Raw genomic sequence first — 23,026 nt, 5'->3', positions numbered from 1 at the left:
TTTAACCTGTAATCACACTTCAAAGCTGCAGTTTTTAATCCCAGTGCTTATGAAGAGACTCATCCTCATAATTAAAATTTTCCCTAATTCCTACCTCTTACCCTATTGGTAGGGCTAGATGACATCATAGGCTCAAAGGGCCTTGTGCAGTTCGTGGCATTCGGTGGGTGCTAGTTTTTTACAAGCTGCTTTCTCCCATATATTCTCAGATCAAACAGTCTAAGGAACTTCTAAAACATGGTTGTTCATTTCGCAATCCCTCCCTTCCCCCTCCTTTTACAAGGTCTCCCTAGGTCATCCAGGCTGGCCTTAGACTCTCGATCTCCCTGGCTCAGCCTCCCAAGGGCCGGGATCCAGGCATAGGCCACGCCTAGGCTGATTTTACAGTGGGAAAGTGCAGGATGGAATCCATGTGTGACAGGACAGCCTCATTGGCTTCCTGAGGTTAGCGGGGCCCTCCCATTGCTACCTTCTTTGAGGTAATTAGACCTCGTGAATTATCCTCTCTAGAAGGCCCAGTGTGGCCAGAGTCCTCAGAACCGCTGATGATCCATGAGTGGTTCTGCATATGGTGTGGCTGCTGTTGGGAGGAGCTTCCTGTCTGCCTGGAGACTGACTGTAGCTAGCAGATGGTGTAAAGGCTTGGAGAGCTGAAGCCGGGAAAACCATCAGCCTGCACGGAGGGAACCGAGAAGCTGAGACACCCCCCCCCGCCCCCCAAAAAGCAGATGGCAGATGGTTGAAAGGAGGGCACGCAGTCTCCTGAGCAGGGCGCTTGTTACATAGCTGCTTGTGACGGTGGATGGCAAAATGTGATGCCCAGCCCCTGCCTTAGGCTCATGCATAACCTTCATCACTTGAATTCCCTGTGAACCCTGGGCGCCCGCTGCGGGTGTTGGAGGGATAAATCTGAGGCTTGGTGACCAAAGTCCTGCATTGCACTTCACACAGTGCCCTGAGGAAGATTCAGATGGCTAAGGTGATGGAGGTGAGCTTAGTGACAAACCTGTCCCCCAGTCCCGTCGTTCCCCCCCCCATGCCCCCCTTCTCATGTGGGGAGAAGAGGTAGAAAGTTCTCCTAATATTTTGGTGGCTCGGGGCTCCAGCTGGGCAGGCTGCACCTGTTTGAATGCAGGCTCATAATTAGGATTCCCAATCAAAATAGCTTGTAGAGAATGGCAACTTCTCTGTAACTCCTTAAAGATAATGAAAATAGTTAAAATAACCAAGGAGCTTTACATTGCTCAGGTTGTACCTGAGAGTCTGTAATAAACCGTTTTAAATGGTCTCAGGTGTTTGGGCACACGCATGGTGGGTAGGTGGCAATACGGTGATCATGAAGGCTCACGGAACGGGCCTGGAGAAAGCGACCGGGTCTACAAAAGGAGACTGATCGAGTTGGAGTGCACCGATTGCAAGGACGTGTTGACTTTCTGTCTGTGTCAGAGCCCACTGGAGGCTAGTCTCTTCATCTGGTGTTTGTGTCAGCCGCAGTCAAGAAGTGCCTCAGTGTTCTCAGGCAGAGGGGAAGACCCGTAAGACTGGGTCGAAAATGACTTCTACCATCACCGTCTGCAGTAGGAATTCTGGGTACACATAGGGATGCTGGGTGGGTCGGTGGGTGCTTCAGCCAGGCTGAGTACAGGAGGCCTGTGTCTGCCCCTGGTCCCCTGTCCCCCATTGTCCTGCTATTTCCTCCATCAAGGAAGGAAAGTTGTATTTTTTTTAATTTATTTTTAATTGTCAAACAAAATTGCTTGTATTTATTGTATCGAGTGATGTATGGTGGTTGATTGTTTTGGCCAAAGCCAAGCACAAAAGATATCGCTGCTACCAGGAAGAGAGTGGGAGCCAGAGATTTGAAAGACGGAAACAGTGTTTTTCACTGTTCTCCTCCATCGCTTTGGAGTGGAGACGTTTGACTCCATAAATGTATTTGAACTAATAATGCCATCTTCAAGACGCAGTTTCTCTTCCTTACATTCTCACACCCTTTTCAGCTATCAGGGGACTAGATTGGTTTCTGTTCGTTGCTTTCCAAAGAAGGTAGAGATGGAGTTGAGGTGGCTTTTTTTTTTTTTTTTAAATGCCAGTCCTGGGGCTTGAACTTGGGCCTGAGCACTGACCCTGAGCAGTTTTGCTCAAGGCTAGTGCTCTACCACTTTGAGCCACAGCTCAAGTATGAGCTGTGGTGCTCTACTTCTGGCTTTTTGGGGGTTGGTTAGTTGGAGATAAGAATCTCACGGACTTTCCTGCCCAGGCTGGAGGCTGGCTTTGAACTGCCATACTCAGATCTCAGCCTCCTGAGTAGCTAGGCGTCCAGCTTTCTCCCCATCTTGAAACTGGGGAGCCACTAGTTTCTACTGATCTTTGAGGCACACATCATCCTCCCCCGCCTACCAGGTGAACTCATTGAAGGTCTTGAGTTGGGCAATTAGAGCAAACCTGAGTTCCACATCAAAGCACGAAATGAAAGCTTCACTTACAAAAGTGGCTGTGTCTGAAAAAGGTTGAAAGACTTGAAGGAACTTCAGGGGCAAACAGAAGTCACCCTCGATTGATCCAGAATTTTCTGGATCAGTCTCTCAATGCTCTTTAGTCAGGGGATGGCTGCAGGACATGTGACAAAGCTGCCGTGTCCTGAGCTTTTCCAGAGAAAGATGAGACAGTGCCATTGCAGAGAAGACCTGGTACTGTCCACATGAAGACAGAGGGCTGAAAAAGTAACTGTGTGTGTAGGAAAAGGTTGACTTAACTCAGGTACTGGCTGAGAAGTGGTCCTGCCTCATAGAATAACTTCATATTAAACTACACAGTTATTAAAAGAATACGGAAGCTATTTTGAATGTTGACATTTAGGAATTTTATGGGGCTGAAGGGTGTTTGACATTAGTCATAGGAGAGGTGCAAACTTCTTCCCCTGACTAGCAGAGGCTTTGGAGTTGGGCAGTCCTGAAGTTTAATCTTAAGATCTGCCATTTATACCTGAGCAATGTCTTCCTTTCTTGGCCTTCTACTTCTTCCTCTAGCACTTCTGGCTATTTTCTTTCAGTTTTCTCCCATAAGTTATACTCCAGGAACTCTCAAATCTCAACTAAATTAAACTAGACGCATAAAGACCATGAGAGATTCTTCATAAACACAATGCCAGTGGGTAAAATCCCAGATTGAACCCCAGCCTCACTCTGCCCCAAGTCCACCTGCTCCTGCCAACAGTGGGTCTGGGCTACCCACCCTATTGACGTTAACCATAGAATGGTTATGCCACGTGACAAGACCTGGATGGGGCTAGGGTGGGACAGGCAAAGACCATGAGCAGAGGCTGTGCATCCAGTTACCCAAGAAGCACAAGAAAAGGGGGCTGGGAAGGTGGCTTAGTGGTAGAACACTTGCCTTGCATGCATGAGGCCCTGGGTTTGATTCCTCAGCACAACATAAGAAAAAATCTGGAAGTGGTGCTGTGGTTCAAGTGGTAGAGCGCTAGCCTTGAGCTGAAGAGCTGAGGGACAGTGCCCAGGTCCAGAGTTCAGGCCCCATGACCGGGCCCCCCCCCCCCCAAAAAAAAAAGAAACACAAGAAGGCCTTTCTGGGCCCGTGGCCCAGAAACTTTTAGTATTGATTTGACTCAGTAGCCAGCTAGCTATCTTACCCTGAAGGTGCCAATACCCAACCAAATGAAGACATGCATGCCCCCGCCCCCTACAGGCCACATTTGTTACTGTCTGCAACATACACATTATGGGCTTAGATACTCCTATCACCAAAAGTTTTGGCATTTTTCATGTTCAGTGAGAAAAATATTTGCATTCTCAATAGGTAGAGTTTATCATTATGAGTACATAAAAGAGTAAAAAAGAAGTAGAGCTGCATGGTTGCCAGAACTGTATAGTTGCAGGACATTGTAAGTGGCTACAGAGATTAAACACTGCTTAAGATTATGTCATAGTGTACCTGTGGGTGTATTTATTTTCACTTTAATCATCTATGGGGAGTGAAAGCATTTGTTGCTTATAATCAATAAGAAGACCAGTATATATTCTTGTACCGCATTAGGGGAGAGTTGGGCTTAGGCTGGTGGTTTGTGGCTACCATTTTCATTAATACATTTAGGCAGATGTGTTCGTGTAGTTGAGTCAGGACAGGTAAATCTTACTTGCAGTATGGTGCCAGTGGGCTGGCTCCATAATGAGAAAGTCTCAAGACTTTATTTTTCCTGCTGTGCTCTCTGCTTGTTGGCTTGGGAGATCATAAAAATAAGTACTTCTTCCCATTTGAGATTTCCATTATTATTATTATCTTTTTTTTGTCGGTCGTGGGGCTTGAACTCTGGGCCTGGGCGCTGTCCCTCAGCTCTTCAGCTCAAGGCGAGCACTCTACCACTTGAGCTACAGCGCCACTTCCGGTTTTCTGGTGGTTTATTGGAGATAAGAGTCTCATGGTCTCTCCTGCCCAGGCTGGCTTTGAACTGCAATCCTCAGATCTCAGCCTTCTGAGTAGCTAGGATTACAGGCATGAGCCACCAGCGCCCAGCACTTCCATTATTATTATGACTACCATTTTATTAAGAATGCATGTGTTACATTTGTGTCCAGTAAGCATTTCTATTTTACTTCCAACATTTGAAAATATTGTGTGCTTGTTTGGATCATATGCAGATCTATTTTTTCTACATTGTCCCATTAAAAGGTAAATTATTGAAGGCCACCTTGAAGATTCCTTGGGCCATTACTGGGGCTTGAACTTCTAATTGACTTTTCATTTTACTACTATGTAATAGCAAAAGCATCTTAGATTGCTTTATTTACATTTTACTTTGTTCACATTTTAGAGAGAAATACTTCCAGAATTCAGAACTCCATAATTTTGTCTTTTCTAATGTCAGTAGTTTTAAAAGCCCATATTAGGAAATTAACTTCTGAATAATTAAATCTTTAAGAACTACAGTAGAATTTAGTCATCTTTATATAACTATTCCACATCTTAGTTTCAACAGAACTGAGCTATATCCAAAGAGGCAAATGTAAACCATGATTTTGTAACTTGGCTAGTGATTTTTTAAAATACAGTAGGAAATTCTTTTTCTTTAGGTCAGATGTAAGGGTTAAGTACTTCTTTATTTCATCTGCACACTAAACTTTTGTATAATGAAGGTGTGTGTGTGTGTGTTTGTGTGTGTGTGTGTGTGTGTTTGTAGTAATGGGGCTTGAACTCAAAGCCTCACACTCTTGCTTAGCCTTTTCTCTTAAAGCTGGTGCTCTACCACTTAAGTCACTCCTCCACTTCTGACTTTTTACAGGTTAATTGGAGATAAGAGTCTTTTGGATAGCCGGGCACTGGTGGCTCACGCCTGTAATCCTAGCTACCCAGGAGGCTGAGATCTGAGGATTGCGGTTCAAAGCCAGCCCGGGCAGAAGAGACCGTGAGACTCCTATCTCCAATAAACCACCAGAAAACCGGAAGTGGCGCTGTAGCTCAAGTGGTAGAGCGCTCACATTGAGCTGAAGAGCTGAGGGACAGCACCCAGGCCCAGAGTTCAAGCCCCACGACCGACCAAAAAAAAAAAAAAGAGTCTTTTGGATTTGTTTGCCCAAGCTGGTTTTGAACCTTAGTCTTCAGAACCCTGAATAGCTAGGATCACAAGTGTGACCTGCCAGTGCCCAGTATAATATTGGTTTTGCACATAGCTTCTCCGTTCCATGTGAATCCTGATTCTGTATGTTTTCCATTTTATCACCTAATCTTTCATGAAGACTTTCTCACTGGTGAGGAAAGCTTGCCAGTTCTAAGCCAGCGTATGTGTTTTGGCGTCGTGGACAAGAAGGCACAGTTCCTGCTAATTTACTTTCTAGTGGGCAAGCTTGGTACTGGAAGTTTTCATATTGCATTTGTGACTGTCTGCAAGTCGTTGCAGTGCTGAAATTCATCATCCATCACTTCAGCCCGAACGCTATGATCTGACATTTTCTGCAGTTTCCTTTCTAAAACAATGCCCTTGGAGAACTTTTTCTAATGTCTTGGCAGGGAATAAGGTAATAATTATTTGCCATTATTAGAAAAAAAAACACAAAAGGACTCCATGGCCTATTTTCTGTGATTCAAATGCGTTCACCACACCTGGTGTTTTTCCAAGACTCCTGCGCAGCCTCTGTCTTTATGACTATTCTCCGTCCAGTTTACTTCCTCTTCTCTTGTCATTTGGGTGCGTTAGTATCCTTGGGGAGGTCAGGCCTCAATGCCTAGCACCTCCATCCTGGGCTTCTTTGCCCACTGGCTTTCAGGAACCTTCCTTCATCTGTGGTGGGCATCATGGGTGGGTGGAAGTTCTGCCTGTTGGCCATGTCTCAATACTCTTCTGAGGCATTAATAAAATAATCAAGAATGTATAGCCAAATTTGTTAGAAAACACAAAGTAGAAACGGTTGAGGCTATTCGGGACCCTTTTTGGGTACAGGGTGGGGGAAACCTATAGAAAAGAATGAAGATTTCTTATGGTGGTTGGTATATGTATAAGGAAGATTATGGTAAAATCAGTTGTTAATTATATAGATCATGCATTTGCTGTTGAAGTAGAAAACACTGCTTCATTTCTGTATTTCATCAGCCCATCTTTCCTTGAGTATCAAAAACAGTACTTCCAGGAATATGTATTTTTTTGTTTTTACAGCAATAATTAATAAGACTTTTGTGGTGGCTGTCTGTCTCATCACTGGCTTGCCTGTCATTTAGGCAGTGCTCCTGGAAGGGGTGATTGGGGATCTTCAGGCTCTGCCTGGTTCTTCTGCTTGTGGATTGAATTTAGGCAAGGCTAAACAAGTTTAGTTATTTAGTCAGTGCTACTTCAGGCTCTTCCCTAAGATGGGGGGTAAGTTCCAATGTTAAAACCTGGAACACACCAGGCCTGTCTGTCTCACAAATCCATCCTGTAGCTGTGAACTCACAGTCACCTTCCAAATTAAACAAACACATCAGAGGCATTGCTACACACTTCTTGTGTGCATATTCTCTTAAGAATATTTACTTAATATTTGTGGATTTTCTGGTTTGGTATTCATAGAGTTGGTCAAACAAAGCATATAGGTGAGTTTTCTGTCTTAGAAAAAAAATCCCCAAGTTTAGAAACTACCTGGGTATCTAATACCCTAAAACAGCCTTAAGGGTATTCAGTGGAAAAACAAACCTTGTGTGTGTTATCTCTGTTGGATCTTCATGGCTATTCTTGACTCCCTGCTAACTATAGAATTAAATGCTTTAGAAATTTTTCCATTGGGTCATGTGTCAAGAGAAGACTGCTTTTGAACCCCAGTCTTCCTATTTCATACTTTCCACAGTAGCTTGGATGACAGGTGTACACCACTATATTCCCTTTCCTCAAGCTCTGAAAAAAAAATTCTTTTTTTTTACATACTTGTTCCTGAGCTTTCTCTCCTCCTTCAGTGCAGTTTAAACTAATCATGTCTTTAGGAATGAGGGAACAATATAGAATTTTCACAGTGGTTTTTGTAAAATAGCATGCCCAGCCTAGTACTAGTCTAGTACTTGCATCTCTAACTTCTTTCAGAATCGCTGTATAAAATATGTTCAAGTCCTCTTGCATGGTTAGCTAGGAAATACCACCATGAGAAGCAGATCCAAGCCTTTCAGATTAGATCTTTTTCCACTGTCTGTATCAGTCAGACTTTAGACCCAGCCGGGTAATCCCTGGGTAAATGTCCAATTGTCTTTCTTCTTCTTTTCAGACATATTTAATGTCCAACAGATGATCGACTCCTCATTTAGACATATGCTTATTTTTCTCTTTGATATTTTAATTTGATTTTGGAGCAGGAATGTGATTGCGTGTGAATTTGAACAGAATGCTCGTGATGAGTACACACTATGGGAGGAACGCTGAATGTCCCTGACCACAGGGAAGTGTGCCACACTGGATTTTCCTATGTAGGTTTCTTGTTGGATGTCATATCTGAAAATGAATGGATCAAGTATTACTCAATCATAGGTGACTTAAAGGTACTTTTGGACTGTGTGAATGTGTGTATATGCATGTGTATGTATGTATACACACACATGTATGTACTGGTACTGGGGCTTGAACTCAGGGCCTGAGTGCTTTCCATTAGCTTTTTGCTCAAGGTCAGCACTGTACCACTTGAGCTATGCCTCCACGGTCAGCTTTTTAGCTGGTTAATTGAAGATAAGTGTCTCAGGGACTTTTCTGCCTGGGATGGCTGTGAATTATGATCTTCAGATCTCAGTCTCCTAAGTAGCTAGGCTTACAGGTGTGAATCACTAGCTCCCAGCATATTTTAAGTTTTTAAGTTAGCTCCTACTGTTTTACTTTCATTATTTTTTTCAGATACATCTCGTGTGTGTGTGTGTGTGTGTGTGTGTGTGTGTGTGTGTGTGTGTGTGTGTGCCTGATACTGGAGCATTGTAGAGGATTTGTGCTGTTAAATTTCATTTAGCATGGGCAGGATTTCCTGCAGGGCACATTATCTCCGGGCATTCTTTTCCTTACACGTCTCATTTGCTTCCATTCCCCTGCTCACTCTGAGCAGAAACAATACCCGCAGTAGGTGAAGCCTGGAGGTCGTAGGTGATACCAGGTTTCTACTCCAGGCTAAGGCTGAAGCTGAGCACAAGTGAAGACCAGTATGAATTAGCAATGCGTGCACCAAGTCCGGGTCCCTTCCCATACTGCATAGCTGAAAGATCACGGGAAGGCACACTGTGTGATTAGTGGCCCCGCCCCAAAGGAGCTGAACTTCCAGATACTTCCGGGGACACTGAGTCAGGAAAAGCCAGCACCTGGTGGTCACATGCATGCTCATCTGAGGGGAAGGCCCCACCATGAGGACCTTCCTAGCTGTCACCGATAGCTCTTTATCTCCACATGCGACTGTCACGTGGCTCGTATGCGTGCTGTTGTGCAGGTTGACGGGTTTCCTGACCAATGGGTTATTGTCCTGGAGGGCTGAGGATTTAGGGAGGCCCTGGGTTCCCTCCCCAGCCTTACAGAACAAAACACTAACAGAATATCCTCGCGTTCCTCTGCGCGTCTTCCCTTGCGTGGGCTTGTCATTCCTGCAAGGCCTTTTGCATCAACTTCCTGAAATAAAAATTCTCCAGCTGGCTTTAGAGTCTCGGGTCCACTTCATTTTTTATTTTTATGTTTTGGTTAAAGACTGCTGTCACGGCCTCTGCATGGAATCAGGGCTTTAAAATGGTTCGTTTATCCATTGCACACATCTTTATGAACACCGACTCGGGGTCATGCTGTTCTTGTAACAAAACAAAGGATGTGCGCTCTGGTGGAGCACACACAGCATTTACAGGTACGCTACTTGGGGGATTAGAAAGTGACACATGAAATGAAAAGTAAAAAACAACAACAACAAAATAAGCAGAATAAGAGGGCACAAATTGCTACGTCAATTAGGGTGGTCCGGATAAGCTTTCTTGAGAAGCTGCTACTTGAGCAAAGATGAGAAAGAGAGGAGGAAAATATCCATGAAGAAATCGGAGGAGAGGTTGTACCTGTGCAAAGGTCCTGTGGTGACTATGTGCCTGTCGAGCCCAGAGAATAGCTGATGTGGTGAGTGTGAAGCACACAGTGTAAACAGCCTCTCTGATTGGTGGAGATGACTGTTCTGATAGAGCTGATTGAGAAGGAAAACATGGTATGTCAGATGAACATCTTAAGTGACAGGGTAAAAGGTAGGCAGGGAAATTAAAGAACATTGTCAAGAAAAGAAATTCATGCTGGCATTCAAAAATGCAAAAATGAATGCAAGAAGGAGTAAAAAAAAAATAAAATGACGGTCAGCTGCAGTTGCACAGTGTCCATCCAGTTCCGGGGTGTCAGGAGCAGGTACGGTGTGTGTGTGGATGTTTTCCCCTGTGAGCCCGTGCATGTGTGGGGTTGAGGACGGAGATGCTCTTGAGTCTAGATACCCATGCCGTCTAGACACCCCTCAGAATCTTTGTTTTTCTGGAAGTAATCCAAAAGTAAATCCTGGCATAGAACGTGTGGTGAAAAACTGAGCACTCCATTTTACCTTCCAGAACTGTGGCTCATTGCTTGTCTGATCCTCACTTTTTTTTTTTTTTTTGGCCAGTCCTGGAGCTTGAACTCTGGGCCTGTGTGCTGTCCCTGAACTCCTTTTGCTCAAGGTTATAGCAGCACTCTACCACTTGAGCCACAGCACCATTCCCAGCTTTTTCTGTAATGAATGGGAGATAAGGGTCTCAGAGACTCTCCTGCCGGGGCTGGCTTTGAACCGTGATCCTCAGATCTCAGCCTCCTCAGTAGCTAGGATTATAGGCGTGAGCCTAGATTGACCTTACAGTTTAAAAAAAAAAAGTTGATTACTGAGAAAGGGTCTTCTGCTCCTTCTAGTAGACTGCCTTGTGGCTCTGCTGTGTGCATGATCGTTACACACTCACAAAGTCTTCCTGAATCTGCAGTTTCGTGTGCCATTGTGTCGTTGCTACACATGTAGTAACAGTCACTCTGTTAAACGTCCAGGTTTAGTATTTTCTTGTTGGCGGATCTTATGAACTCCATTTCCCAATCTATGAACCTTCTATGTTCTCATTTTTCAAGCCCTCTGAAGAAGTTAATGACCTAGGAGAAAATACATGTCAGTTTGCAGGGATTAAAATGTAGAGAGGTTAAAAATCAACAAGATGAGTTGGGCACTGGTGGCTCACACCTGTAATCCTAACTACTTAGGAGGCTGAGATCTGAGGATTATAGTGTAAAACTGGCCTGGGCAGGACAGTCCATGAGACTCTTACCGCCAGTTAACCAGCAAAAGAGCCAAAGTAGCGCCGTAATTCAAGTGGTAGTGCATCAGCCTTGAGTGAAAAAGCTAAGGGAGAGTGCTCAGGCCCTGAGCCCCAGTATTGGTACACATATGCATGAATGTGTGCGCATGCTCACACATACACACACAGAAAAAGAAAAAAGACAAAGAGCAGGAAGAAAGATGAGAGTTGTGATTGTGTTTGATTTTTTTATTCTGTACAGTCTTGGCCTTTCAATTCAAACATCAGGTGAAGTTCAGTAACTCACCTTCTTTGCGTCTTTCTTTGGAACTGGCATTTTTGGAGGTAAAGTGGATGCTATCGTTGTTTTACAGAAAATCCAGATACCTTAGACTGAATGCACTTTTGTGGATCCTGGATCATTAGAATGACACAGGAGGCAAAACTAGACAGGTTGGGCGCCAGGGGCTCACACCTATAATCCTAGCTGCTCACGAGGCTGAGATCTGAGGATCATGGTCAAAGCCAGCCCGGGCAGGAAAGCCAGTGAGACTCTTATCTCCAGTTGACCATCAGAAAACCAGAAGTGGTCCTGTAGCTCAAAGTAAGTAAGTGGTAGCATGTTAGCCTTGAGCAAAAAAGCTCTGGGATACACTCAGGCCCTGAGTTCAAGCCCTGTGACTGACCAAACTAACAATCAAAAACAAACAATAAAAAATAGATACCAGGGGAATGGGAAGATTTCTGTTGCCAGAAGCCTTCTTTCTTGTCTCACCTAGCTTGTTATACTTGCTCTACTTGTTCTTGGTGTGGTCTTTTATTCTGTATGGATCAAATCGCAGAATGTCAAGCAAGGTGTAGTTTCTGCAATCAGCCTTAGTAGCTAAGATAGATCTTCATGTATGTGATGATGACAACGGAGCCTCACATCTCCTTACTTTCTGCACAATGCCAGTGTATCACGGTGAGCTGGACTGCTTTTCTCCAAAATTGTTAACACAATGAAAAAGGTTTTTTTTTTTTAAAGCCGATACTGACTGGGGCTTGAACTCTGGGTTGTGTACTCTTGTTTAGCTTTTTTATTCAGGGTCAGCACTCTACCACTTGAATCATATTTCCACTTCTTGCTCTTCACTGGATCATTGGAGATAAGGGTCTCTTGGCTTTGTCTGCCCTGGTCGGCTTGGAACTTAGATCTTGAGATCTCAGCCTTCTGAGCATAGTACCTGCCTCTGTGTGTGTGTGTGTGTGTGTGTGTGTGTGTGGACTTGAACTCAGGGCCTCACATTTGCTTGGTTTAAAGGTTTTTTTCCCCCCCATAGTGATAAATTTGACAGTTTTTAAATTCATTTACTTTCAGTGATCAGACACATATAAACTCTTGACTCTGAGTAGCTGAATTTTCCCACCCATAGTCCTTTCTTTCACTTCATTCCTAACAAGTTTGTAAGAAAACAGTAGACATTCCCCATACCTAAACACACACACACACACACACACACACACACACACACACACACGAGCACGTATGCACACATACGCGCACGAACATGTACACACATACACATTCACGCACTCATCTGCTCACAGCCTTGGAATGCAGGAAGAAGCTGCCGGGCACGGAAAGCACTGCGGCTGTCCTGTTCCTGGATCTTGGGGAGCCCTTGAAAGGGGCCATTCTCTTCGTGTCCTGCAGCCAGCGACTCTGAAACTCAATCTGCAGTGTGTTTATTGAGCGTTCTGAAGGCTGCGGCTCAGTGCTGAGGGAACAAGGACACAGTGTGTCCTGGAAGGCGGTGTGGCCGCCCTGAGAGCCGGCGGCAGGAGGAAGAATCAGGCCGATTGTGGGCAGAGCTGACGGGCCGGCCTGAGCACGGAGCTGCATTCGCAAGACAGAATGCCAGCCTTGTTCTGCTTCCCCGGAGCTTGAGCGTCAAGTTCTAGTTCCTGTCTGGGGTGATCACTTGCCAGTCTTAGAGGTCCCACGTGATGTGCTGTTTGTTAGTTTCCTTCTTCTTCATCCTCCTCCTCCTTTTCTTCTATTCCTTTATCATCATCATCACCACTGTCATCATCACCATTGTCATCATCACCATTGTCATCGTTGTCGTCATCATCATCATCATCATCATCATCATCATCATCATCATCATCATCATCGCTGAAACCCAGAAGAGCTCACTGGCCTACGCCAGGTCCATGAGTCCTCATAATAATCCTCCACAGGCTTTCTTCCTATGTCACACAGGAAGAAACGAAGGCACAGATGGTAGCTTGCCTCTGCCATCTACCAGATGCTCCATTACAGGATTGTAATAGAGCGGAACAATTCCTAGAGTCTGGTGGTATCATGGCTACAATGTGCCACTCACCTGTCGGTGGTGATGCCAGTGTAAACAGCCCCGCCCTACTGAGGATACTGGGAACAACAGCCCATGTGTCCCACACAGCCCATAATAACTTGATAGTGGTAACACCTGGCTGTGGCTCTGGCTTATGGATCTGCTGTGTAATTCTTCTGATCATCACTTTGGTCATTCAGGAAAACTAAGCTTGCTAGCCACGCACAGTGTCTGAAGCCTGTAATCCTAGCCACTGGGGAGGCAGAGAATTGAGGGTGGAGCTTTGAGGCCAGGTCAGACAAAACCTTTACAAGATTCCATCTCAGCCAATGGCAGGAGCCAGTGGCTCATATTTGTCACTTTAGCTATTTAGGGAAGCAAACATAGGACTGTGGTCCAAGCTGGCCTGGGCAGGAAGCTTATATTACCATCAGGACCTGGACTCTCTGTGTTTTTGGCCTTACTTCCCATTGCTGATTCTCCTTTTCTCTCCTCTGTAAAGATTTCAGCTGCCTTCTCTGTCATCTTCCACGATTCTAGGGAAATATCTCACCTGCCGTCCTTTTTCAAGTTTTCTTTCTAGGAATTCTTTTCCATTCTTTTCCTGTCATTTTAGCAGGGTATCTGGAAACACTGGTGACAAGCCACATGGATCCAGTTTGTATTGAGTCTGGCCTGGCAATGGCTTTGTGCTAATCTTTTGGCTGGTTAGTTAGAGATGAAGTCGCATAGACTTCCCAACTATTCTGACTTAGCTGGTTAATGATCTGGGTCAGTTATTCAGTGTTAGACACTTCCCTCCATACTAGCCCCCAAACCCCCAACACAGGTATACTCCCTGGATAAATATGCCCACAGTTATTCAAACCTGTGTCCATCTAGCCAAAGAGCTGGGCATGGTGGTGTACTCCTGTAATCCTAGCACTCTGGAGGCTGAGGCTGGAGGATCCTGAATTCTAGGCTAGCTGACCTGGCCTACATAGCAAGACCCTACATCAAAAACAATAATAATGGGGCTGGGAAGGTGGCTCAGTGGTAGAGCGCTTGCCTTGCATGCCTGAGGCCCTGGGTTCGATTCCTCAGCACCACATAAGCAAAGAGAAAAAGGCCGGAAGTGGCGCTGTGGCTCAAGTGGTAGAGCGCTAGCCTTGAGCTGAAGAGCTGAGGGACAGCGCTCAAGCCCAGAGTTCAGGCCCCACATCCGAACCCCCTCCCCTGAAAAAAAAAACAATAATAATAAGCAGTAACAAAAATCCTGTCAGGATTCATGCCTGTAATCCCAGCTACTCAGGATGCTCATAGTTCAAGAACATTACAGGCAAGCCGTTAGTGAGTCTCCAACTGAATGTCTGGCGAGCTACACAGGAAGCATAAATAGGAGGATTAAGGTCCAGGAGGGTATGGCTTATGATTGCTTATGAAGAGTGAGGCCTTGAATTCAACCTCTTCCATTGCCCCCAGCACCCCACCCCCGCCAGAAAAAATTGTGCTAAAGGATTATAAGAAAATCTGTGAGGTCCTAATGTCCTAAGGTCAGTGGTTGAGGGTGAGGGGGTTGTGGTGTAAAGCAACATTTTTTTTTTTTTGGTTGGTCATGGGGCTTGAACTCTGGGCCTAGGCGCTGTCCCTCAGCTCTTCAGCTCAAGGCAAGCTACCACTTCCGGTTTTCTGCGTGGTTTATTGGAGATAAGAGTCTCACAGAGTTTTCCTGCCCGGGCTGGCTTTGAACCATGATCCTCAGATCTCAGCCTCCTGACTAGCTAGGATTACAGGTGTGAGCCACTGATGCCTGGCTTATAAAGCAATATTCTAAAAGGTGTTGATGGTCAGAAGAGGGGATAAGGCCTTTGGGAGAAGCCTGTCCCTTCTGCTGGATGAGAGCCAGCTCTGGTTGTCATGGTAATGCCAATCCCAGCCAGAGACCAACTTCTGTAGATTGTAGTTTGGTTAGCTTGGGCAGATATTATCATTAGAGATTGGTGTGTCTAAGATAATTTCTGGAAGGTGACGTTTGAGCTCCAGCAAGTAGGAGATGAAGTAGCCTGGTTCTTTGAGGTGGTAGGGGGAGAGGGAGGGAGAGCACACCCCCACCCATGAGAGAATCGTACCTTTATAGAAGAGTAAAATAAAAATAATCCTGCATAAAACTTTATGCACTAGAGAAAACCCAAAGGCAGAGGAAAAGGTTTAAAGGCACAATAAACGGAAACAATTTGGACCCACTGTTTTGCATTGCTCGAAGCTGTGTGCAAAGGTGCGCACCATTTAGCATTTAGAGCTCGCTCTCCAGACATCACACAAGAATATCAAGTGCCCAAGGCTGCTTTTACAGGGTCCTATGAAGAGCCAGCTCCAAAGGAGAAGAGGATAGAAAGAGCCAACTAGTTCAAATCCAAATGCTTCATGGAGCATAAGAAAAAAGCAGCCAAGATACCACAAGAATTAAAATTTAGGTAGGTACTTTGGCTAATCGCCAATTTATTCTCCAAAGTAAACCATGATTATTATCATTTGAACTCTGATAAAGAGAATAGTTCTAGAAGGTTGTACCAAGTCTTCTAGAAGATGGGCTTGACAAGACTCATGGTTTCTTAGATGCAAGAAAGAGCCTTAGAGATGGAGCTCTACCCCCAGTACAGTTGTTGACATTTAAGAAAAGTGTCTATTTGCCTCAGATCTGACATACTAAAACACTATTAAAAACTGGGTGCTTCTGTCCTACCCACTCCCAAGGTTGAGATCTGAGAGTTGTGGTTCAAAACTGCCCAGGAAGGACAGACTGAGAGACTCCAATTAACCAGCAAAAAGTCAGAAGTTGAAGCATGGCTTCCGTGGTAAAAAGCACCAGACGTGAGTGGATAAAAAGCCAACTAAGAGCCTGGGGCCCTGAGTTTAAGCCACAGTAGTGGTGCAAGAAATGAAAAGAATTGGAGCTGGGAAGGTGGCTCAGTGGTAGAGCACTTGCATGCATGAGGCCCTGGGTTCGATTCCTCAACACCACATAAGCAAAAAGAAAAAAGCCGGAAATGGCTCTCTAGTAGAACACTAGCCTTGAGCTGAAGAGCTGAGGGACAGCGCCCAGAACCAGAGTTCAGGCCCCACGACCGGACCAAAAGAAAAAAAAGAATTCTTTTTTCCTTACTCTTAAAAGAAATGTTAACAGATTGTGTTCTGACCACTATTCAGTTGTTTCACCTGTGAGACACATTCTTCAGTTATTTATTCGCACTTAGAAAAAAATGTATAAAGAAGTATTAAAAAATTATTTGCTTACTTTTCCAGTCTTAGGGCTTGAACTCAGGCCTGGGCTCTGTCCTTAAGCTTCTTTTTCCTCAAGGCTTTGTATGAGTGGTTTATTGGAGATCAGAGTTTCCTGCCCAGGCTGACTTTGAACCTCAATCCTCAGATCGAAGCCCTCTGAATAGCTAGGACTGATTACAGGTGTGAGCCAGCACCTGGCCTTAAAAATGTATGTTTAAGGCAGAGGAACTCCATAATAATAATTTTGTTGTTGTGGTTGCAGGGTCTTGCTATCTTATAGCCTAAGTTGGCCTCAGACTCCGGTACCTCTTTTTTACCTACCCCATTGCTCAAATTGTTTTGTTTATCTTTGGCCATATTGGAGTTTGAACTCAGGGCCTCATACTTGCTAGGTAGGCCTCTATCACTTGAGCCCTGTCTCTAGTGCTCTTGGTTTTACGTTATATTTAGGTTATATCAGGGTTTCTTCCACTTGACCTGGATCATGTGTACCTGGGATTACAGGTGTGCCCCCACCATCTCCCAATCCTCCCCACCCCAACTGCAGCTTTTTTATTGTGATAAAATCTACATAGAACCAGGCTGGATCATGCCTGTAATCCTAGCCACTCAGGAACCACAATCTCAGGATCGTGGTTCAAAGCCAGCCCCATGCAGAAAAGTCTGTGAGACTCTTATCTCCAATGAACCACTCAGAAAACCGGAAGTGGTACTGTGGCTCAAGGGATAGAGTGCTTGCCTTGAGCTGAAGAGCTGAGAGACAGCGCCCAGGCCCAGAGTTCAAGCCCCATGACCGACAACAAAATAAAATAAAATCTACATAGTACAAAATATAATCTTTTTAGCCGTGTCAAGTGTGCACTTCACTTGGGTGATGAGCGTCTCCACTGTTGGGTAAACATCACCACCATCATCTCTAGAACTTTCCCTTTCAACAGGCTTCGTATGGGCATGGTGTCCCCAGGTCCAGCTGTGATGTATCATGTGACAGAATTTGTTTACTTTTCAAGGCTGAAGAATATTCCATTGTTTAACTGTCCAGAACCCTAGGGTTCTGTGTTGGAGGGCTGGTCCTCAGCACGGCGGGGTTGGGGTGGGCAAACCTTTAAAAGGCGGGGCCTAGTGAGTTTGTGAGGTCATTATGTCTGCTGCCTTCAAAGGGAATAAGGTAGTTCTTGGAGCCCTGTGGGAGTCAGACATTTTGACACTGCGGTCCAGTGCCTGAGGTGCTAGTAGAGGAGAGCTTCATCTTGGCTCATGGCTGCAAAAATTTTGGTCCTTTGAGTGAGAGAGAGCATCATGGTGGTGGGAACATGCTAAAGCAAACCAGCTTCCTTCATGGCAGACAGGAAGTTAGAGCCACAGAGAAGGGCTAGGGACAAGTATGCCCTTCAAAAGCGGGTCTCCCAGTGACCACCACCTCCTGTTAATAATACCATCAAATTACAAATCCATCAGTGAGCTAAGCCCTCCATGAACTCAGAACCCTCCTGGTCCAGTTGCCGCTCTGTAGCACCCTGATAGCGCTCTACTAATTCCTATAAAAGGGAAATGGGACCTTGCATGATGTCTGCAGGCATTTTAGGCTACGGTGTCCACTTACATGTTGGTATGTTAATGCCGAGCCCTCGGATCCTGCCATTTACTAATGCTATCTATTGAGTCCCCGCCCCCCCCCTTTTTTAATGCCAGTAGCAGGGATTGAACACAGGCCTTGAGCACCGTCCCAGAGCTTTTGTGCTCAAGGCTAGCACTCTGCCACCATTTCCAGCTTTTTGGTGGCCAGTTGGAGATTAAGAGTTTCATAGAACTGGGCACAGATGGCTCACGCCTGTAATCCTAGCTACTCACGAGGCTGAGATCTGAGGATCACAGTTCAAAGCCAGCCTAGGCAAGAAACGCGTGAAATTCTTATCTCCAATGAATCACCAGAAAACCGGAAGTGGCACTATGGCTTAAGTGGTTGAGCGCAAGCCTTGAGGGACAGCACCTTGGCCCAGAGTTCAGGCCCCACAACCGGACACCCCCCACCCCCCAAAACAAAATGAAAAGAAAGAAAGTCTCATAGACTTTCTTGGTCCACAATCCTCAGATCTCAGCCTCCTGAGTAGCTAGGATTACAGGCGTGAGCCACTGCTGCTCAGTTTCCTTTTATCCCCAGCTCATACAGTACTCCACATGCTTCTATCCTGCAGGTCAATTTTAGGAGCTCTAAAGCTCTCAAAGTTGATGTCTTCCTGTTTAAAAAAAATTTACTAGTGTAGAAAAGATATTTTCTATAAGCATTTGAACAAGAGATTATACTTGAAGATGAAGTTTTTAAGACGGGAGACCCAGTTTGACATTATTAGCTAGACTCCAAGCATCTGCTTGCAAGCTGCCGCTCTCGGATGCCAGTCACTGCCCAGGACAGAAAGAAAATGGTGTGGGCACTGCTGTGGTCACGCTGAGAGCTCCTGGCCTCTGTTGGGCCTGGCATTATTACTAAGATGTGTGTGATATGTTCACCAAAGGCTCTTCTTTCGCAGCAAAGGACCCATTTAACTGTTAAATCTCCCTCTTCTCATGAACTGTCCATAAAAGACAGCCATTGTATATTGATTTCTTTCTGCTTGTTTAGATTTTTAGAGTTGAGCTATAAAAGTCTCGTTTCTCAGTCTGTAAATCTAGATGAAGTTATCCAGTTCCTTCATTCCAGGAATTCCTTGGGAAACGGGTATGCCTGCCAGCCAGGCTAGTCATTGGTGGCTCATTTTTGTACGAATAGATGATGTTGAGAACTGTGAGAAAGGACTGTGAAACTGGAATTTGGTCTCACCCCTCCCCACCCCCCTTTTTTTTGGTGCCAGTTCTGGGACTTGCACTCAGGGGCCTGGGCACTGTCCCTCAGCGTTTTTGCTCAAGGGTAACACCCTACTTGAGCCACAGCACCCCTTCTGGCTTTTTTGGTAGTTGATTGGAGATAAGATCTTGACAGACTTTCTTGTACAGGCTGGCTTTGAACTGTGATCCTCAGATCTCAGCCTCTTGAGTAGCTAGGATTACAGACATGAGCCACTGGCATCTGGCTGGTCTTCCCTTTTAAACAAAAAATAAAAAGGAGTTCTTCTGTAACTTCTCATTTCCTTACACATTTTTATAAAATTCTTATTAATAGCTAGATATTGACTGAGTTACCATGGTGAGAGGGAGTCTATGAGTAAGTGGTTTGTGTCAGCTGGCCATGTAGCTCTTTAGAGACTGACGTGAGGACTTGCACCCAGGACCAGGGACTCCATGGAGCAGCTCATTGTACCCTTGTGTCGGCCTAGCTAGAGATGATGGCATGAACAGTGGCTAAAATGGGCCATGATCACAAAAAGTTGTCATGTTCAACACTACCATATTCTCATTGGCTTCTTTGGCCCTTTGGGGACAGGCTGATGGACATGTCCCTTCTTGAACTTGTCAGGCCTCAATTCTAACCATCAGCCGGGTTACTAATTAGTTCCTAAACGCTGCATGCTTACAGAGGGGAGACGAGGATGGAAACAGGAACTGTGGACAGTGATGTCTTTATAATATTTGCCTTCTGGTGTTTGATCTACATGATGGAGTTTGATTCTTCTTATCAGTGCATCGTTAGGAATCTACTAGACAGTGAAGAGATACTGAGGCATAGGATTCTAAGCTCTTTGGGGGTAGAAACTGGGTTTCTTGCCTATATCTAATCTTTCCTTCCCCTTCATGACATGGAGCTCATGAACAGCGGACAGTGACTGCATACTGGGAACTTTGCTAAGAACTATGGGAATATAAAGATGAATAAGTCGTCACATATTAATTGGGGACAGAGACTCAGTTGGAAATGTAACTTGCATTTATTCATTCCTAAAAAGTTGTTTAGCCTATGGGCCCCACGGGATAGAGGATAAAGTCTGGCCTTTTGCCTTCTATGTGGGGATAATGTAGATGTGAGTCTGCATAAAGTGCTGCAGAATTGTACAAGAAAGCCATGCTGGGTGCTGGAGGCCGAGATTGGAGGATCGAGGTTCAAAGCCAGCCAGGACAACAAAGTTATAAGACTTTATCTCCAGTAAACCAGCACAAAACTGGAAGTAGAGCTGTGGCTCAAGTGGTAGAGTGCCAGTCTTGAGTGAAATAAGTCAAGAAAGAACACAAGGTCCTAAGATTAAGCCCTAGTATTGATGTGTCCCCACACATACAGCCAGCCAAAAGCTGTAAATGCTGTAGGGGAGAAGAAAGGCACAGAGTCATGATTTTAACTGTCATTTAAAACAAAACAAAACAAAATGAACAATCCTCAGCCAGGCACTGGCAGCTCATGCCTGTAATCCTAGTCCTAGCTACTCAGGAGATCTGAGGATCATGGTTTGAAGCCAGCCTGGGCAGAAAAGTCCATGAGACACTTATTGCCAGTTAACCACTCAAAAGCTGGAAGTGGCACTGTGGCTCAAGTGGTAGAGCATTAGCCTTGAGTTCAAGCCCCACAACTAAAGAAAAAAAACAAAAAACGCTGGAATTGTGAGCTGAAATCTACATTTTCACCAAAACCACAAATAAATGTCTGTATCTGCTTTAGTCCTAACTACCAAAACTTGAAAGCCACCAAGATGTCCTGTAGTAGGTGAATTTAGAAACTTTGGGACACCCAGGCAACAGAGTATTCTTCATCAATAAAAGAAAGTGAGGCCAGATGCCATGTGCATCATACCATGTGGATCATCCTAGCTACCCAGGAAGCTGAGATCTGAGGATCATGGTTCAAAGCCAGCCTGGATGGTAAAGTCAAATGAGACTCTTACCTCCAATTAACCACTAAAAAGCCCGTTGTGGAGTGTGGCTCAAGTGATAGAGCACTAGCTCTGAGCACAAAGCTCAGGGATAGCTCCCAGACCAAGTTCAAGCCCCAGAACTGGCACAAAATAAAGAAATGAAGGAAGGGAACCATGCAATGACAGAGCATCCCCACCAGCAAGTGAAAGGAGTCGGTCTGGAAGAGCTGTGTGCCTTAATCCTAATTTCCAGCAAGACCTCTACAACAGCTGCAGAGACAGTAAGGAGGTAGGTGGGGGAAATGAGGCAGGGCATAGAGAACTCGGGGTGTGTGTGTGTGTGTGCGCGCGTGCGTGTGTGCGTGCGTGCACACGCGCACGCGCACTTGCGCCTGCACATGCACATGCATGTTGATCCTGGGGCTTGAACTCAGGACCTAGGTGCTGGCCTTAGGCTTTTTTGTGGAAAGTTAGCATTCTACCACTTGAGCTACAACTCCACTTCCAGCTTTTTGGTGGAGATCAGAGTCTCACAGACTTTCCTGTCTGGGCTGGTGTTAAATTACCTTGATCCTCAGATTATAGCCTCCTGAATAGGTAGGATTATAGGCGTGAGCCACCAGGACATTCTTCTTCTTCTTCTTCTTCTTATCATCATCATCATCATCATTATTATTGTGACATACAGAGGGGCTACTGGTATATAGGTCAGGTAATGAGTATATTTCTGTTAGGACAATGTCACCCCTTCCTTCACTCTCAGTTTCCTTCCTGTCCCCACCCACAAGTTGTACAGTTCATTTTCAACATAGTATCCAATGAGTACACTATTGCATTTGTTCACCTTTTCTGTCCCCTCTGCCCCGCCCCCAGCTTACTGTGGAGGACTTTCAAGGGGGAACTAATTTCCTGTGACACGTGTGTTCTCTCTGGCATGGTAGTAGGAGAGCCATGTCTCTCTTCATTGGTCAGTACCCACTGAACTTTCCAGCACAAGGAGCAAACCCAGTACAGGTAAAACTTACTGGTGTTGGGTGCCAGTAATATCTTAGAACAGGCTCAACACTGATTACAAATCTGCCACACTGCTGTGAGGCAGTGATGGGGTATGGGAGGGCATGGAAACTGACTTGCAAAACCAAAAGCTGTAACTATACAAGGGAAGGAGGGCAGGGACAGGGGTGGCAGGGAGCTGTATGCAGGTTTGGGGACAGCAGAAGGGCTGCAGAGGTGTGGCGGGGCCTGGGCTCGGGTTCAAGCTGGGGTTAGTGGCAAGCTGTGTGCTGTGTGGGGCACAGACTCGGGGACTCAGTGGCCTGGCACGTTGTCACTGACGTAGAAGTCATAACCCCGCTTGTTTCTCTTCCCAGCAAAGGGCTCCGGGGAAGGTGCTGCTGGATGCCGTGTGCAGCCACCTCAACCTTGTGGAAGGCGACTATTTCGGCCTCGAGTTTCCTGATCACAAGAAAATCACGGTAGGAGACACCAGCTTCGTGGTCACCTTTCACTGCCAGTCCATCGGGGAAAGGGGGACCATCAGCTGCTGGACGGCTGCCCCATCTGCATGTCCAGAGCGAATGCTGTGAGGGGCCACCGTCTCCACCACCCCTCCCTCCCCTTCCAGCCAGCACCACTTCCCCACAAATGCACACACTCCTGAGATCTCTGGCAAGAGTGTGTGCAAATGTATCCCACACTTGTGCTTCAGAATGCACAAGCGTGAGGAAGCAGTGTGTATGTTATGTTTTTCACCGTGTGGTCACTGTTGTGTCGATGTAGTAATGAGCCAGGCTGGAATAGCGCCAGGGCAGAGCCTGTGACAGACTTCCATCGGGGGAGGCTTGGGGGCTTTGAAAGCTACAAGCCACTTCTGTGCTCAGG

General features: G+C 45.6%; 1 protein-coding gene across 1 annotated transcript in view; it reads left to right on the top strand.

Annotated features, from left to right (window-relative positions):
* The window catches only part of Farp1 (FERM, RhoGEF (ARHGEF) and pleckstrin domain protein 1 (chondrocyte-derived)), a 175,749-nt gene that overhangs the window by 72,680 nt on the left and 80,043 nt on the right, over positions 1-23,026 (top strand). The window contains exon 2 of the mRNA XM_013023004.1: positions 22,516-22,620. Coding sequence (XP_012878458.1) covers positions 22,516-22,620 — 105 coding nt within the window. The remainder of the gene's footprint in view (positions 1-22,515; positions 22,621-23,026) is intronic.

The sequence above is a fragment of the Dipodomys ordii genome, unplaced genomic scaffold, assembly GCF_000151885.1.
Source record: "Dipodomys ordii isolate 6190 unplaced genomic scaffold, Dord_2.0 Scaffold65, whole genome shotgun sequence".
Lineage (NCBI taxonomy): Eukaryota > Metazoa > Chordata > Mammalia > Rodentia > Heteromyidae > Dipodomys > Dipodomys ordii.
This window is presented reverse-complemented; position numbering and strand designations above follow the sequence as displayed.